Consider the following 18,711-nt stretch of genomic DNA (forward strand, 5'->3'; position numbering starts at 1 on the left):
TCTGTGTTCTCTCAGTGTTGCCTCTCTCCTATCAGTCAGTCTAGTCACACAAGCAGAGTGGTGTTTACAAAGGCTGGCTAGTGTTTACAGGGATCTTGGACCAGTGAATCCCATTTACTGGATTTCGTCTACCTGCCTACCTGTCCTAGCTCGCGTTTACAAAAAGGTTGCATGTTTACAGAGAGAGAGAGAGAGAGAGAGAGAGAGAGAGAGAGAGAGAGAGAGAGAGAGAGATACCCCTCTGAATTATAAAGATACTAAATAACATGAGTGAAGTGTGAAATAGGAAGTGTGTGTGTGTTAGAGAGAGAGAGAGAGAGAGAGAGAGAGAGAGAGAGAGAGAGAGAGAGAGAGAGAGAGAGAGAATGTGATACCCCTCTGAATAAAAAAAAGAATCGTAAATCACATGAAGGAAGTGTGAAATAGGAAGTGTGTATGTCAGAGAGAGAGAGAGAGAGAGAGAGAGAGAGAGAGAGAGAGAGCGCTTCCACTATAAATACCCCACCCCAGAACGCACCTCACGCTTAAAATAAACAATGGAACCCTCTTTTAACTGAGTGTCACTGGGTAGACTCGTGGAAATACAAGTCAATAAATGCAGAGAGAGAACTGATGCATAACCCCTTCAGTACTGGGACACATTTTTACCTTGAGATTTGTGTACCATTAGACCACTTTATTGACATTAGCAAGGGTCTATGAAGGACAGAAGATTAATGGCCACAGTCTTCACTATTTCAATCCCCACACATAAGTTTCTGAAGCTGTATAAAATCACCAAATAGTCACCAGAATGAATATGAAAATGCGTCATGGTATTGAAAGGTTTAATTGTACATTCCTTCATACTAACGATGGAGAGGCAGAGTGTGTGTTGGGTAAGAGTTTCATTACTATACCTCGACACGCCCGCCTTTGGAGAGAGAGAGAGAGAGAGGAGGGGGATGGAATTTTCACCCTATAGAAAATACAAAAGGCAGAAATCACGTGAACGAAGTGTGAAATGTCCCTGTGTGTGTGTGTGTGTGTGTGTGTGTGTGTGTGTGTGTGTGTGTGTGTGTGTGTGTGTGCCGGGCCATGTCTCACCCTAGCATGGTCTCTTCTTCAGCTTTCAGCCCTCGAGGGTGATGCGACTGACGACCCACACGTGTTTAGGGTGAGCTGAATGGGAGTTAGTGTGATGTCACCCTTTGAAACTCACCCTTACGTCACCTTCACCCTTTTGTGTCACCCTATAAATGTTAGCAATGAGAAACTAGTCACCCTAAACATTATGAACTAGGTCTAGTGTTCAGAAAAACGTTTAGAGTGTTAGCCTGAGAAAACGTTGGTAGTGGAGAAACGTTTTGGTAGTCTTAAGAACGTTGCTAGTGAAAAAAAAAAACGTTTGAGCTTAAGAACGTTGCTGGTCTGAAACGTTGAAAATTAGCGTGAAAAGAAAATGTTCCAGTGTGATACAGTGTTTAGAGTTTAGTGTGTCACCCTTATAGAGGTTACAGTGCCTTCCTTACAGTGTTGCTTGGTGTTGTGTTGTGTGTGTGTGTGTGTGTGTGTGTGTGTGTGTGTGTGTGTGTGTGTGTGTGTGTGTGTGTGTGTGTGTGTGTCTGACCCTTGTGACCGTCTCTCTCTCTCTCTCTCTCTCTCTCTCTCTCTCTCTCTCTCTCTCTCTCTCTCTCTCTCTCTCTCTCTCTCTCTCTCTCCTGTTTCATTTATATTTCTCCTGCTATCTCCTCAAACCCTCTTGCGTCTTCTCTTTCCCCTCACTATCTCTTCCCTTCCCTCTCTCCCTCGCTGACTCACCGTCTTTACACCTGCCAACTCCTCCTCCTCCTCCTCCTCCTCCTCCTCCTCCTCCTCCTCCTCCTCCTCCTCCTCCTCCTCCTCCTCCTCCTCGTGTGTACTTTATATGTCGTCCTCACTTGCTTACACCCAAGTCTTCGCTTGTTGCTCCTCCTCCTCCTCCTCCTCCTCCTCCTCCTCCTCCTCCTCCTCCTTTTTCCCTTGTTTAAGAAAGTTTTTTTGTTTGCATATGTGTGAAATGAAAGAACGTGTGTGTGTGTGTGTGTGTGTGTGTGTGTGTGTGTGTGTGTGTGTGTGTGTGTGTGTGTGTGTGGCGCAGGGACGCGGAGCTTTGTGTTGTGGGATATATTTATCTTGCCTGCCTGGTGCCTGCGTTGTGTTGGGTGTGTTGGTGCGTCGTGGTGCATGTTTGGCGCCAGGTGTGTGCTGACGCTAGTGTGCTGCACGGCTGCTGTCACAACACACTCACCTCCTCTTCCCTTTCCTGTTTTTCCCTCCTGCTGCACAATTAATATTCATCTCCCTGTATGATATCTGATATGATAATAATCTCAAAGTATCTTTTTCTTTGGTAATTGTTCATTGCAATGTGATATATTTATTACCTCTATGGAATATTTCTTCTTTGCTTTTGCTGTCAGTTTCACTGTAGGGTTATTTCACACACTGGCGGCTTTCCCGCTGCCTGGGTCACGGGGCACGGGGCGCGGCACTGACCTCCTCCACCCCGCAGCTGGATGACCTGAGCTCCGACAGTGACGACGAATACTTCGATGTTGTGCCCTTGCCGGGCCTGCGGCCTCCGCCCTTGCCCCGAACCGCGACCTCGTCCGCCGCCTCGCCCCAGCAAGGGTTGCACAACAAGCTCCTTTCCGCCCCGCTCAACCCTCCCACCCACAGTAGGAGCCTCCCCGCCGTGAATAAGGGGCCGCCCAAGCGAGCCATGGGAAACAACCCCGCCCCTGCCGCCCCCACACCGGGAACAAACACCCCCACACAAGTGGCCGACAAGCCTCCAGCAGCAGCAATGCCCTCACCCAAAGCACCCGCGCCTCCCCCTCCCTCAGCTGCACCCCTGAAGACCCTTGACAGACCCGCGCCGCAGCCCCCCGCTGGCTTCTCCGTATCGCGGAGCAGCAGTGTGGTGAGCCGGGGAGAGGGCGTGAAGAAGTACCCCGCGCCGCAGCCCCCGAAGGACCCCAACACCGCTAAGGGCGTCAAGGATGTGAGTGACGCTAGCGATTCTAAGGACGTCAAGGAGAGAGAGGCGGGGAAGCTAAACAAGCCTGAGTGTCCCGAGGCCAACACAGACAGCAAGCCGCTCACTGACTCGCCTGACAACGCGTCGCAGAACAAGGCGAATTCCGCCGAGGCGCCGCCAAGACCCGGCGCGGCCATCACTCCTGCCAGCAGCGGCCTGGTCAGGACAGACAGCGACGCAGACAAGGCGTTTGGTGCCACAGCGAAGCCCCGTCGTGCCCCTTCCTTCAAGAAATACCCCGCCCCTCAGCCTCCTGCCGGGCCAGCCAGACCCAAGTCCGATGGCGCGAATTTGAATCTTGCGCGAGATAACGTCCTCGCTGCCTCGTCTGGCAGCGTCCCAAGCCTCCTCCAGCCGCCCGTCACGGGGCTCAGCGCGGCGCCCAGCTCATCAAACCTGTCAGTGGGAGAGAAGAAGTCACCTGATACTCAAAGCAGTGTGACGGACGGCAAGGGAGAGGAGGCGGTGGCGGCAGCGAAGCCAGTGCCTCAGAGCCCACCACCAGAAGGTAACTCGAGCTACACTCCCTCCACCAGGAAGGTGCGCGCTGGGAGTCCAGTGCCGGAGAAAATGCCAGTGTCAGGAAGGAAGGCCCCAGCGCCCCCTGTGGTGACCGGGAAGCTGAAGATCGCCTCCAGTGACTCCACGGCTACGCTGAAGCAGGACTTGGACAAGGCGTCTGCCAATGCCAAAGCCAAGGTAGAAGAGGAGAACACCAAAAACAGCGGAGACAAGGCACCGAGTAAGTCAGCCAAGGTGGAGAGTAAAGAAGCAGCACTTGTGGAGGACAAGAAGATACCTAATGGAGACCTGGCCCGCAGTCCCTCCCCTGGGAAGACCCTTGACAAGAAGAAAGACGGGAAACAAACCAAAACCACGGACATGGCGGGCAGTAGCAGCGGCCAGCAACAAGATAACGCTACGAAGAGCAAGAAGGCCGCCAAGACTGAGGCCAAACCAGACGAAGTAACCGTAAACCACGTGTGTAACGGAACGCAAGAGTCTGGAGAGAAGGTTTCCACGGACAACCAGAAGCACAAGAAGGTAAATGGAACGCACACTGAAGAGGATTCAGGCAGCCGAGGAGACACGCCTAGCAGAAGCAGCTCAGTGGCCAGCGACGTAACCTCCCCTGACGTGTCCCAGAAGACCTACAAACGAACTCGGAGCGGAAAGTTGGCGGGAATCTTGAACAAGTTTGAGGTTGATGAGCCACCAAAGGGCAGCGACAAGGTGAAGCCCAAGAAGGTCGGCAAAATATCAGGCTTAGCGAGTGTGTTCGAGAGTGGGAAGGACCAAGCCCCCTCCAAACCTGACCTCGCCTCCCTCAAGTCCACAGAGAAGAAGACGCCAGAATCCAAACCTGTGAGTATTGCCGGCATCACCACCTCCAAGTTTGGCGGTGTTGCGAGGTTCAAGAAACCTGGCGATACGAAGAAGGAGGAGTCCAAGCCATCCAGCTCCGAGGACACGAAGAAGAGTAGTAAGGAAACAACAAAGAAGAAGGATGAAGTGAACGGGGTAGCTGACAACACTGAGCTCAAGAAAACCGATAAAACTGACAAGCATGGTAAAGAATCAGCGAAGAAAACTGAAGAAATTAATGGAGTTGCAGAGAGCGCTGAAGATAACAAGGACAAGAAAGTGTCTGAGAAAGTGGACAAGAAGGACAAAGAAGCAAAGAAGAAGGATGAAGTGAATGGAGTCGTAGACAACAAAACAGAGAACAAGATCAAAACAGCCTCTGAAGAAAAAACGAAGACTGACACAGAGACGAAGAATATTGAAGCGAATGGAATCATAAATAAAACAGACAAGATCAAGACGGTATCAGAGGAAAAAACTGATAAGAGTGACAAAGAGGCGAAAATTGAAGTGAATGGGGTCGCAGAAAACAATGAACTTAGCGTGAAGCCCAAGAAACCATTTGGAAAGAAAGGAAAGATAAGCAAAGAGTCTTCACTGGAGAAGAAAGATCAAGTCAACGGAGTCATTGAAAGCTGTGAGAATGACCAAGAAAATATGAAGCCGCCTGACAAGACCAGTAAAGACCACTCTGTCAGGAAGAAAGATTACGTCAACGGCCACATTGAAGGCATGGAAGACAACCTAGAGAGCAAAACACCGTCAGTGTCCAAGAAGATAGAGAAGACCAGCGAAGTGACGACGCCCTCGGTGAAAAAGAAAAGCTACGTGAATGGTATTACTGAAAGTATTGAGATCGATGGAGTTACGAAAGCTCACAAACCAGAGAGCGAAACGGATTCACCTGTGAAGGCTAAGGGAAAGCTTGAAACAGAAGTGAAGGAGGAAAATACAGCGAGCGAGGTTCCCCAAACACTCACCAATGGGGACTTAGGGTCCGATGAGAGCAGTCTGTCATCTGCTTGCGAGATCGAGGTGAAGAGCGTCGCCGCAGCTGCACTGAGAGCTTCCGTCACTGCGCCGTCTGCAGGGCGTGGCGAGATGGGCCAGGGAGCCAGACCCAAGGAGTCTATCAAGTCTCTCCCCGCCAAAGGAGGAGATACTGAGTCTAAAATTACCTTAGGTCGGTTAGATTCCGCTAAGAGCGCTAAGGACTCCGCGGAGAAGGAAGCTGTCTCCAAGGGCAAGGTGGAGGGCAAAGTGGATGCCACCGAGGCTCCCACAGTCAAGGGCGGTGAGACGCTGGCCACCAACGCGTTGGTTGCCAAAAATCACGCTGCCAAACTTGATAAATCGCATTCAAAGCCCGAGGAAGCTGTGGCTGAAGGGGAAGTGACAGCCGCAGCAGGCGCCGCGTGTCAGCAACAGCCTGGCGACGAGGCCAGAGCAAAGGAGAAAACGCAACCTATTGCCCCTACAAAGACTGAAAGTATATTGGCTGCATCTGTTGACCAAAAGGATAAGGCGGAAGCCACGCCCGTGCCACAACTCACGCTGAGTGACACTACCGCGGACAAGACAGTGGCCGAGTCGGTAGCACAAACATGTAGCGGTGCGGAAACCCTCGTAACAGTGGCCACTGCCCAGGCCCTAAGAGAAGCCCCTGAAATCACAACACCACCCATCGCCCTCGCACAGCATGCCAGCACTTCCCTATCACTGAGTCACAAACCCGAGGGCGAGAAGATAGAGATAAGAGTGATCCCCAAGGCCACCGTCACTGACCAGCCCCTCACTAAGATAAAAGTTATTGCCAACGCCACAGTGTCTGACCAGCACTTCAGCCTCGCCGGACCTTCCAGGGAGGCCTCACAGGACCCCGAGGGCCGCCAGTCGCTAGCAGTAGGACGTGTCCCTAACAGCAGCTCGGCACCGCAGCTGTCCACGCTGGGCGCGTCAGGATACTCCTGGAAGACCAATCGAATACGAAGGAAGCTGAACGACGCCATCGAAAACACGGAGACCATGCTACCGCGCCTCGAGTCCGAGGTGGAGAACTTGCTGCGGGAGGCAGAGGACTACCTGGCGCCGGAGCGGAGGGCGCGGCGCTCCTGGACGCCCACTTTCCCGCGCATCATAACCAGGGGCTCTTGTCCCGCGCTGGCAGCGAGGCGGGCCAAGAGCCACGGCGAAGACGAGGACGAGGTGTTCGAGGACGCCCTGGACCCTTCCCAGCTGGATACGCTCATGCCGCTGCCGGACGTGCAGGCGGAGCGGGAGCGGCGGTCTCGATCCCGCACGCCCATGGAGGGCCCCGAGCGGTCCTCGTCCAACAACTCGATGGTGGCGCAGGCCGAGGCGCTGCTCTCCGAGACTGACCGCATACTGCGACGCTCCCGCTCGGACAAGTCCCTGCGGAGATCGTACAGCAGGTCCCTGTCCTCGGCGGCGCTCAACAAAGTAGGTCTTGCGTCCCGTCCCTGCCCGCCTGTAGTGAGTTCTGTCCTAGAGTGTTACTACCTCTCACTCTTCCCTTCTGTCTGTCCCGTCACTGTCTTGAGTCCGTCCAGTACACGCATGCAGGCCACGCCCCCACACACCCACACTCAGGGGCTGCCCTCCCCGCATGCCGTCAGGTCGTCCCCGCCGCGCCGCGCCAGGTCACCCAGCTCATACCTCTTGTCTGTTGCAGTCAGCGCAGGAGGTTCTCGCGGCCCAGTGTGACCTGCGGGCCGGGAGGTGGTAGGTGTGGCGGCTGCAGTGACGCCCCTCACCCTGCACAGCCCACCCACACCCCTACCTGTCATTGTCATGCCTGTGTTCTGGGTGGCACGTGACGCCGCCGCCTCTTGGTCTCACATCCTTATCGGTCCTAACTGTGTGTGGTGGTTTTCTTTGCAGCGATGATTGATTTCAGATTGTTTTGTTCCTTGGATGTATTTCTTTATTTCTTTATTTACCGATTTGTTTGTACAGTTGTGCCGTTTTTGTTGTTCATTTACCTGATTTATTCATTGAGGTAAAGGTGGTGAAGCTTGTCCGTGTGGCTGAAAATACCTGTAATTACCAAGTCACACCTGTAGGTCACCTGAAGCCCGCCACTACTCGTACCTGTCACCATTACCTGTGTGAACGTGTCCACCAGGTAAAGGTATCCGATGCACAGGTGATACAGGTGTGATACTAGTGATACTGGTGACAGGCTTTAGGGTGCTTGCCAGAAACTTACACACACACACACACACACACACACACACACACACACACACACACACACACACACACACACACACACACACACACACACACACACACACAAGTAGTCGCCAAAACCACAGAAATACACGTAGGAAATATATACTTTAGCTCAAGTTAGCAACATCACTGAGTTTTCCTGCAAGTTGGAAGCAGGAAGCTGTTTGTAATCTGAGGCGTTTCCTGAAGTTAAAAATGAACTGATAGATTGTTAAAGAAAGTCACTGAAATATTAACCCCTTCAGTGCTGGGACGCATTTCTACCTTGAGTTTTGGGTGTGATTAGACCATTTTATTGACATTAGGAAGGGTTTATAGAGGTCAGAAGATGAATGGTCACAGTCTTCACTATTTTAATCCCCCACACACAAGTTTCTGAAGCTGTGTAGAGTTACCAAATAGTAACCAGAATGAATATGGAAATGCGTCATGGTACTGAAGGGGTTAAACGTAAATTATTGCCAATTAGTAAAACCAGGGACAAAAAGAAAAAAAAAAAAAAAACTACGAATCAGTGATATTTCAAAGCTTCAAAACCCGAAAAACTGAACCAGACAAAATAAATAAAAATGAAATAAGTAAGTAAAGAAAACGTGAACCACAGAAAACGGACAAGCACGCACCATCTTTACCGGTGACTCATTTGTTTTACTCACCATTTAATTTCTGTAAGGGCGTGGACTTTGAATAATTGTAAGCCCCTTTTGTGTATGTGTATGTATTCCACCTTCCATGTGACCTTCCTGTGTGTGACCTTGGAGTGATGCCTTGACCTCACCTGACCCCGATTCGTTCCCCCTTATTAATGAACCCTTGAACATTCGAATCTTTGAACATTTGAACCTTTGAACCATTTCCTTATTTCCTCTTAGAATTTGACCTCACCTGACCATGATTCGCTCCCCCTTATTAATGAACCCTTGAACATTCGAACCTTTGGACCTTTGAACATTTGAACCTTTGAACCATTTCCTTATTCCCTCTTAGAATTTGACCTCACCTGACCCTGATTCGCTCTCCTTTTTAATGAACCCTTGAACATTCGAACCTTTGAACCTTTGAACCATTTCCTTATTCCCTCTTAGAATTTGACCTCACCTGACCCTGATTCGCTCTCCTTTTTAATGAACCTTTGAACCATTTCCTCATTATCCTTTAAAAATTTGACCTCAGATTTTCAACTATTTGGTCTTTGCAATTCGAAAATGTGTTCTTGAAAATTGGTTCCCTTTTATGTACCACAAATTTGTACAGAATTCCTCTTAATCCCACTCCACTTCCAATGTCCTCGAAAAACCACTTCAATCCACTCTCTTCCACTAGAAAATCACTAAAATTCTAGAAAATGGCTCTTAATCTCACTCCACTTTTAGTCCAATAGAGAAAAAGACTTAATTTCATCCACTCTTCCACTTGAAAACCACAAAAGAACTTATAGAAAACTCCACCTTAGCCATTCCACTTCCACTGTCCTATAGAGAAAAAGACTTTAATTCCATCCACTCTTCCACTAGAAAATTCCACTTTATCCCACTCCACTTCCACTGTCCTATAGAAAAAAGGCTTGAATCCACCCATTCTTCCACTCGAAAACAACAAGAAACTCCACAAACTCCTTTATCCCACTCCACTTCCACTGTCCTCAAGAAAAAACCACTTTAACCCATCCACTCTTCCACTAGAAAACCACAAAAAACTTAGAATCTTCCACCTTAGCCATTCCACTAACTCCCGCTCCACTTCAGCTGGCGGAGGTGACGGCGGACCTGTCTGAGGAACACAACACTGCGCACCTGGCGGGGGAGAGGCTGGAGGCGGAGCAGGCGGAGAGGATGAAGCTGGAGAAGGAGGTGGAGAGACTACAAGTAAGGCTGGAGGAGTGGATGGTGTGTGGATTGTGTGTGGATGGTGAGAAAAGTAGATAGGGATGATGGTTGGGTTAAGTGGATGAGAGAGAGAGAGAGAGAGAGAGAGAGAGAGAGAGAGAGATTTTTTATTTATAATGTTTATTTAGCCAAATTATTTTCATTTTACAGAGAGAGAGAGAGAGAGAATGAAATAAGACCTCTCTCTAACAGTTAAGATAAAAGGAACCCTAAACACAACACACACACACACACACACACACACACACACACACACACACACACACACACACACACACACACACACACACACACACACACACACACACACACACACACACACACACACACACTGAAAGCTTCTCGTGGACATAATAAGTGTGAATGTATTTAAAACTCCCTTTGTGTGTGTGTGTGTGTGTGTGTGTGTGTTCACTGTTTGATCTGTTGCAATCTCTGACGAGACAGCCAGACGTTACCCTACGGAACGAGCTCAGAGCTCATTATTTCCGATCTTCGGATAGGCCTGAGACCAGGCACACACCACACACCGGGACAACAAGGTCACAACTCCTAGATTTACATCCCGTACCTACTCACTGCTAGGTGAACAGGGGCTACACGTGAAAGGAGACACTCCCAAATATCTCCACCCGGCCGGGGAAACGAATCCCGGTCCTCTGGCTTGTGTGTGTGTGTGTGTGTGTGTGTGTGTGTGTGTGTGTGTGTGTGCAGGGAGCCAGAGACATACCCACGCACGCATGCCACACAAACACACCTTTTGGCAGACTTTCGCAGGACGAGGTGTTGGCTTTTACCTTCTTCACGATCAGTTTACTTCCCCCTCGTGCCTTGCAAACTGTGTACACCCGCTCATACACTTCTCTATAGGCTACAAACACTTCACTCTCCCACCAACACTATTTGCAAAGGCCGCTAAGTGTCTCCGGTTTGATAGCGTGAAAATTCGGTTAATCTGTCACTAGAGACATTTAAATTCTTGTTGATTTGTATTCTGAAACGCTTCTCTTTCTCACCAACACTTTGCAAAGGCCTCCAAGTGTTTCTCCGGTTTGATAACGTAAAAATTCGATTAATCTGTCACTAGAAACGTTTTTGTATTTGTCCATATTCTGAAAGACTTCTCTCTTTTTCAACCACCACTATTTGCAAAGGCTTCTAAGAGTTGGCCATCAAGTGTTTCTCCTGTTCAAATAACGTAAAAATCTTAATCTGTCCCTAGCAACGTTTTTTTGTATTGATTTGTATTCTGTAACGCTTTTCTCTCCAGCCACTACTATTTGCAAACGCCACTGAGATATTAACCAAGCTCTCCAGTGTTTCTCCTGTTAAATCATGTAAAAGTCTTCGTAATATGACACGTTTTTGGATTGGTCCGTATTATTATTTGTAAAGGCCAGTGTGATATCAGGCAAGTTTTCTAGTGTTTCTCCTGTTTGGTAACGTAGAAATCTTCGTAATCCGTCACTAGAAACGTTTTTGAATTGGTCCTTATTATTATTTGTAAAGGCCAGTGAGGTATTAACCAAGTTTTTTTAGTCTTTCTCCTGTGTGGTAACGTAGAAATCTTCGTAATCCGTCACTAGAAACGTTTTTTGTATTGCCTCTTATTCTGAAACGTTTCTCTTTTCAGCATCGATTATTTGCAGACCCCACTGAGATACTAACAAGTTCTCTAGTGTGTGTCTTGTTAGATAACGCAAAAATCCTGCTAATTTGTCACTAGAAACGTGGAAACACTCTTTAAGACTTGTATAACGATTAGATTATAGAGACTTGAAAGAAGCCAATACTAAACACACACACACACACACACACACACACACACACACACACACACACACACACACACACACACACACACACACACACACACTAATCAACAGTAATATCAAGATCAAGAACAAGATTACAGCTGAGCCTTGACTGCACCGTGCTTCTCTGCCTCGTGCACCGGGCAACATGGAGGGGGAGGACCAGGTACACGGTTCGGGGAGGGGTGGGTGGGTTGGTGGGTGCCAAAAGAGTGCCAGTGCCTTTGTGACATTCCTGTAGAGCGAGAGTGTCACCTTTGCACTGACAGTCTGACACCATGCCGCTTCACCGACGTACGAACACACACACACACACAGAGAGAGAGAGAGAGAGAGAGAGAGAGAGAGAGAGAGAATGACACACTAACACCACAGGAAACACGCATAATCGCATCACTTTATTACTACGATAACACACACAAAGCCTCAACACTGCCATACACACACACACACACACACACACACACACACACACACACACACACACACACACACACACACACACACTATAACACCATCACTTCCCTTCAGAACAACATGCGGATGATGAGCACAGCGAACGGGAAGCTGGAGATGGAGAAGCAAGCATTACAGAGCGAAGTCCTGAACGGGGAGGCGGAGCACGACGAGGAGGAGGCGGCCGACGCATCTCTCTACCGCCGCAAGTATGAGTGGTGCTTGCGGGAGATCGAGCTGCTGAAGAAACAACTCAAGCAGCAGCAGGAGGATGACCTTGACCACCTCCTCCTCCTCAAGAAACAGCTGGAGAAGAAGGTCAGTGGTGTGTGTGTGTGTGTGTGTGTGTGTGTGTGTGTGGACTGAAGTAATGTTTGAGTGAGATTAAGTTTGATGTTGGTTCTTTTATGAGTTTGGTGACGTTTGTGTTGAGTTAATGAGTGTGTGTGTGAGTGAGTGAATGAGTTAAATAGCTATAGAAGTGTGAGTGAGTAAAATTTTGAGTTTGATGTTGTTCCTTTAAAGTTTGGTAGTGTTTGTGTTGAGTGAGTGAGTGTGTGAGTGTGTGAGTGAGTGAGATTTTGTTGTTCATTTTGAGTTAGGTAATGTTTGTGACTTCGTGTTGAGTTACTGAGAGTGTGAGTGCGTGAGTAAGTGAGTGTGTGAGTTAATGAGCTATAGAAGTGTAAGTGAGAGAGATTTTGTTGTTCTTTTTGAGTTAGGTAATGTTTGTGTGTTGAGTTAGTGAGTGAGTGAATGAGTTAAATAGCCATAGAAGTGTGAGTGATTGAGATTTTTATTTTGATGTCCTTTTTTTGAGTTTGGTAGTATTTGTGTTGAGTTAGTGAGTGTGTGAGTGAAGGTAGACGAGTTAATGAGGTGTAGTGATGATTGTGTGAGGTGTTGGGTTTACTGTTGAGTTCTCTTTGAGTATGGAAGTGTTTGTATTGAGTTTGTGTGAGTGAATGAGTGAAAAGAAATGAGTGAGTGGGTCGGTGAATGTTTTGTGAGTGAAGGAGTGAAGGTAGATGAGTTTTCCTTCCCTCACATCTTCCCTCCCCTATGTCAGACCCTCCCTTTCCCCTCACAACACGCTCTTCTCCTCTCATCTTCCCTCCCCAGTGTCAGTCTCTCCCTGTCCCCTCACAACAAATTTCCTCCCCTCACATCTTCCCCTTTCTCTCACATCCTTCCCCTCTCCTCAGGTGGCGGACGCGTATGAGGAGACAGAGGAGCAGCGTCAGGTGGTGGCTCAGGTGAAGAGGAAGTCACAGAGGATACAGGCAGAGATGAACGACCTCAAGATACTGCTGGAGGAACAGACCTCGAGGAACAACATGCTGGAGAAGAAGCAGAGGAAGTAAGTGAGGAGGAAGAGGAGGTGGTTTAGGAATTAGGAAGTAGTAGGAGAGGAGGAGGTAGAAAGAGAAGTAGAGAAAGCAAAGAAGAGACAAAAGTAAGTAAAGGAGGAGGAGGAGGAGGAGGAGGAGGAGGATGGATAGATAGTAGAGGAAGAGGAAATATACAATAGAAATAGAGAGAGAGAGAGAGGGGGGGGGGAAATAAAATAGATTGGAAGTGAAGGGAGATAAGGAAGAGATATGGGGGCAGGATTAGAGAGAGAGAGAGAGAGAGAGAGAGAGAAGAAACACCACTAATTCAATCAACAAAACCTGATAAGCTGGCAAATCAAAACCATCAAATGCTCCTGAATCTTTGAAGCTTCACGTGCCACACTCAGAAATAATATCAAATTGAATCTCTGTGTCTTGTGCAACTTTCTTCCTTTCACACTGAGGGCTGGAGGTCACACTTGCCACCTTCCCACTTTGCCACATTTCCTCTCAGCGCCATATTCAGAAATGCTTCCCTCTCACCGCGATCGTTTTCAGACCACAGAGACAATTAGCCGAGTTCTAAAGAGTATTTGTCCTGTTGATAATGCAGAAAACTTGTTAACATGTCACTAAAATTATAGAAAACACCCTTAAAAACTGTGTCACTTCATATAGAACCCTTTGATGATGCAGAAGACTGTCTAACATGTCACTAGAATTATCGAAACACCCTTAAAAACTCCTGTCATTTCAAGTACAGCCCACAGAACCATCCTTAAAAATTGTCACTTCAGCTAGAACCCTTTGGTGATGCAGAGAACTTGCTAACATGTCACTAGAATTAAAGAAACACCCTTAAAAACTCCTGTCATTTCAACTAGAGCCCCACAGAAACACCCTTAAAAACTCCTGTCATTTCAACTAGAGCCCCACAGAAACACCCTTAAAAACGCGTCACTTCAACTAGATCCCACAGAAACACCCTTAAAAACGCGTCACTTCAACTAGAGCCCACACAAACACCCTTAAAAACTCGTCACTTCAAATAGATCCCACAGAAACACCCTTAGAAACGCGTCACTTCAAATAGATCCCACAGAAACACCCTTAAAAACCCGTCACTTCAACTAGAGCCCACACAAACACCATTAAAAACACACGTCACTTCATCTAGATCCCACAGAAACACCCTTAAAACTACACGTCACTTCATTTAGATCCCACACAAACACCCTTAAAAACACACGTCACTTCATCTAGATCCCACAGAAACACCCTTAAAACTACACGTCACTTCATTTAGATCCCACACAAACACCCTTAAAAACCCGTCACTTCATCTAGATCCCACAGAAACACCCTTAAAAACCCGTCACTTCAAATAGATCCCACACAAACACCCTTAAAAACCCGTCACTTCATCTAGATCCCACACAAACACCCTTAAAAACACGTCACTTCATCTAGATCCCACACAAACACCCATAAAAACCCGTCACTTCATCTAGATCCCACACAAACACCCTTAAAAACACGTCACTTCATCTAGATCCCACACAAACACCCATAAAAACGCGTCACTTCATCTAGATCCCACAGAAACACCCTTAAAAACCTGCGTCACTTCAACTAGAGCCCACAGAAACACCCTTAAAAACCCGTCACTTCATCTAGATCCCACAGAAACACCCTTAAAAACCCTTCACTTCAAATAGATCCCACACAAACACCCTTAAAAACGCGTCACTTCATCTAGATCCCACACAAACACCCTTAAAAACACACGTCACTTCAAATAGAGCCCTTTAATGATGCAGAAGACTGTCTAACATGTCACCTCTCTGTGTGCAGGTTTGACCAGGACATGATGGCGGCGCAGGAGGAGCTGAGACATGAGCGAGCCAACAAGGACAAGGTGCAGAGGGAGAAGGATCAGATTCTCTCCGAAAAGTATTCCTTCGAGCAGGAGGTTGCGGTGAGTACTGGAGTCTTGGTTCACTCTACTCTTTTCTCCACTTTTCCTCCACATTTTCTCCACTGTTTCCTCCACTGTTTCCTCCACTCCTTCCTCCACTGTTTCCTCCACTGTTTCCTCCACTCCTTCCTCCTCCACTGTTTCCTCCACTCCTTCCTCCACTCCTTCCTCCACTGTTTCCTCCACTCCTTCCTCCACTGTTTCCTCCACACCTTCCACTGTTTCCTCCATTTTCCTAATTTTATTTCCCTTAATTTTTTCCTTTGGTTCCACTGTTTCCTCCACACCTCTCACTGTTTCCTCTATTCTCTCTCTCTCTAATTCTCTCTCTCTCTCTCTCTCTCTCTCTCTCTCTCTCTCTCTCTCTCTCTCTCTCTCTCTCTCTCTCTCTCTCTCTCTCTCTCTCTCATTTACATTATTTTTTGCTTCATTTTTCCTTTTATTTTCTTATTTCTTCTTTTTTTCTCCTTCATTTCATTTTCTATTTCCTTTTTTATCTCTTTTCCTTCACTGTTTTCCTTTTTCTTCCTTCACTTCCTTCTTTCACTGTTCTTTCATCTTTATTATTCCCTGTTTTATTTTCCTTCTCTCGTCCTTCATCTTCATATTTTCCTTGTTTTTTTTTTTTTTCCTGTACTATTCCTTCACTTTCATCTTTCCATCTTCTTTTCCTCCTCTCTTCCTTCATATTTTCCTCTTTTCCTTCACTTTCATGTTTTTCCTTCTTTTTCTTCCTCATTTATTCTCATTTTCTATGCATGTTTCTCTTTTTTCTCTCTCTCTTTCTCATTCTTGCATCTTCTCATTTTCTCCTTTAGTTCCTCCTTATTCTCCTTCTTTTCCTTATTCTTCATTCGTTTAAAATGTATTTGCTTTTATCGTATTTCAACTTGGTGTATTTTTGGCTGATGATGATGATGGTGGTGGTGGTGGTGTTGATGGTGGTGGTGGTGGTGGTGGTAGGGGATGTCACGATGTCGGATACTGATAAGAGTCACGGAGAAGAACAATAGAACAAAGTAAGGGAGAGGAAAGAGAGAGGGAGAAAGAATGTGAGAGAGAAAATTATGTCTTTGTAATTTTTCTTAATAGAGAGAGAGAGAGAGAGAGAGAGAGAGAGAGAGAGAGAGAGAGAGAGAGAGAGAGAGAGAGTGAGTGGGGGGTGACTTTCAAGCATATACCAGACGTGAGGTAATGGCAGGTGTGTGACAGGTGTGGCATGAAGGGTTGATATATAGTTGTTTGTTGGAACTGACTTACTGACTCACTGTTCAAGGAGGGAGCTGGCTGGCTGGTTTGCTGGCTGGCTGGCTGGTTTGCTGGCTGGCTGGCTGGCTGGCTGACTGACTGACTGACTGACTGATACACACTCATTATCCATTTATATTTCCTATCCATTCACCAATCTTCACCACACACACACACACACACACACACACACACACACACACACACACACACACACACACACACCTCACTGATAAGCAAAAGTACAGGTTTGGGTGGTTCTGGTGAAGGCAGGTGTGGGTAGCTTGGTGCAGGTGTTTGAGGGGGGGTGGGGGGTGAGGTGCGAGGTATTAGGTATTAGGTATCAGGAAGGGCTAGAGGCAAAACATACCTGTCTTTTGTGTATCAGGTGTGTGTGTGTGTGTGTGTGTGTGTGTGTGTGTGTGTGTGTGTGTGTGTCACGTTACTTTGTGTTATCTGCGTATGACTTTGAAATAGCAAGTATGTGTCTCTCTCTCTCTCTCTCTCTCTCTCTCTCTCTCTCTCTCTCTCTCTCTCTCTCTCTCTCTCTCTCATGGAAAGAAAATAGATTGAAAAAGGGAAAAATAAGAAAATGACACTTAAAAAAGCAAAAAAAAAAGACGAAATTGTGGAGAGAGAGAGAGAGAGAGAGAGAGAGAGAAAAAAAAAAAGAAAGAAAGAAAGAAAGACAAAAAGACAAAAGGACAGGAAGAAGAATAAAGAAGGTGAAGAGTCTTTGTATCACTTCCTATGCATCATCTCTATTTAAATCCCTCCCTCACTGCTTCCCCCCTCCTCTCTCTCTCTCTCTCTCTCTCTCTCTCTCTCTCTCTCTCTCTCTCTCTCTCTAAACGGTAATACATAATACATAAAGGACAGTGGGGTTCATTAAGCTTAAGTTATTGTTGTCACCAGGAACTATATTAAAACTCTCTCTCTCTCTCTCTCTCTCTCTCTCTCTCTCTCTCTCTCTCTCTCTCTCTCTCTCTCTCTCTCTCTCTCTCTCTCTCTCTCTCTCACCCATTTTTCTTCTTTTTTTATCTCTTCCCTATTTATTATTTTTTTCATCTCTTTTCCCTATTTAGAAATGGTCTTGTTCCCTCACCGCGACTGTTTTCCAAGGCCACAGAGATACTAAGGTGTATTCATAAACACTCTGCTCTCTCACCACCACTGTTTTGAAAGGCTCCAGAGACGTTGAGGAGAGCTTGTCATTGCTTCTCCTGTTGATAGTCTAGAAACCTGCACCAATTTGTCCCTAGAACCATAAAAATCACCTTTAAAAAACACTTTGCCACGTCAGTTGGAGGCTGCGAATATAGTAATGGTCGTAACTTATCTACTACTACTACTACTACTACTACTACTACTACTACTACTACTACTACTACTAATAATAATAATAATAATAATAATAATAATACGTACATTTGTCAACCCTTCGTGTGTGTGTGTGTGTGTGTGTGTGTGTGTGTGTGTGTGTGTGTGTGTGTGTGTGTGTGTGTGTGTGTGTGTGTGTGTGATGTTGGACGGGGGAGGAGAGAGGGCGGAAGGGTGTCCTTGTTTGGGGGTGGGGTGTTAGTAGGTGGGGTGGAGGAGGTTATATTACGAAGGAAGGAACCTGCTTGTACGACCTCCTCCTCCTCCTCCTCCTCCTCCTCCTCCTCCTCCTCCTCCTCCTCCTCCACACATTTGTTTTTCCTTCAGTCCCTTCCTCGATATATTTTTTTCCCCGCCACCTTCTACCTTCCCTCCACATTTAACTTGTTGCCACCTCCGTTAGAGACAGGGAGAACGAGGAGGAGGAGGAGTGGGCGGGGCAGGTTTGGGCTAGATTAGGCGTGGTGTGTGTGTGTGTGTGGGTGTAGGTATGCGTGCGTGCGTGTGTGTGTGCGTGCGTGCGTGTGTGTGTGCGTCTCTTAAGAAAACCCGTGTAGCGTTTCATGTTATGCACTGATGGCAAGGAGTTAGACTGGGGAGTAACGTTAGCAGTCAGTCAGTCAGTCAGTCAGTTAACGGTAGCGAGTGGTGACTGGCTAACGTGTTAATTGGTGTCAGTGAGAAGGAGAATACTTGTGACCTGTGTAGCTGTACGTGCACCAGTCAATCAGTCAGTCAGTCAGTGTTACGTTGTGTCGTGAAGTCAGTAATTGAGTGAGTCAATTTTATTCATTTATTTGTGTAAGATGAAGGAAAGACGAGATAAGAGGAAGGAGGAGGAGGAGGCGGCGTTGTGAAAGAGAGGAGGTTAAGAGGAATGACAAGAAGCGGTAGGACGAAGCAAAGAGGAGGAGGAGGAGGAGGAACCATGCAG

The 18,711-nt window shown here is 47.3% G+C and overlaps 1 protein-coding gene across 1 annotated transcript in view; it reads left to right on the forward strand.

Moving 5' to 3' along the window:
* Nucleotides 1-18,711, forward strand: part of LOC123511910 (protein piccolo-like) — a 72,871-nt gene that overhangs the window by 20,508 nt on the left and 33,652 nt on the right. Inside the window, 6 exon segments of the mRNA XM_045267985.1 lie at nt 1,109-1,156; nt 2,534-6,886; nt 9,427-9,546; nt 11,913-12,155; nt 13,043-13,197; nt 15,026-15,149. Of these exon segments, the coding sequence (XP_045123920.1) occupies nt 1,109-1,156; nt 2,534-6,886; nt 9,427-9,546; nt 11,913-12,155; nt 13,043-13,197; nt 15,026-15,149 (5,043 nt within the window).

The sequence above is a fragment of the Portunus trituberculatus genome, chromosome 32 (assembly GCF_017591435.1).
Source record: "Portunus trituberculatus isolate SZX2019 chromosome 32, ASM1759143v1, whole genome shotgun sequence".
Classification (NCBI taxonomy): domain Eukaryota; kingdom Metazoa; phylum Arthropoda; class Malacostraca; order Decapoda; family Portunidae; genus Portunus; species Portunus trituberculatus.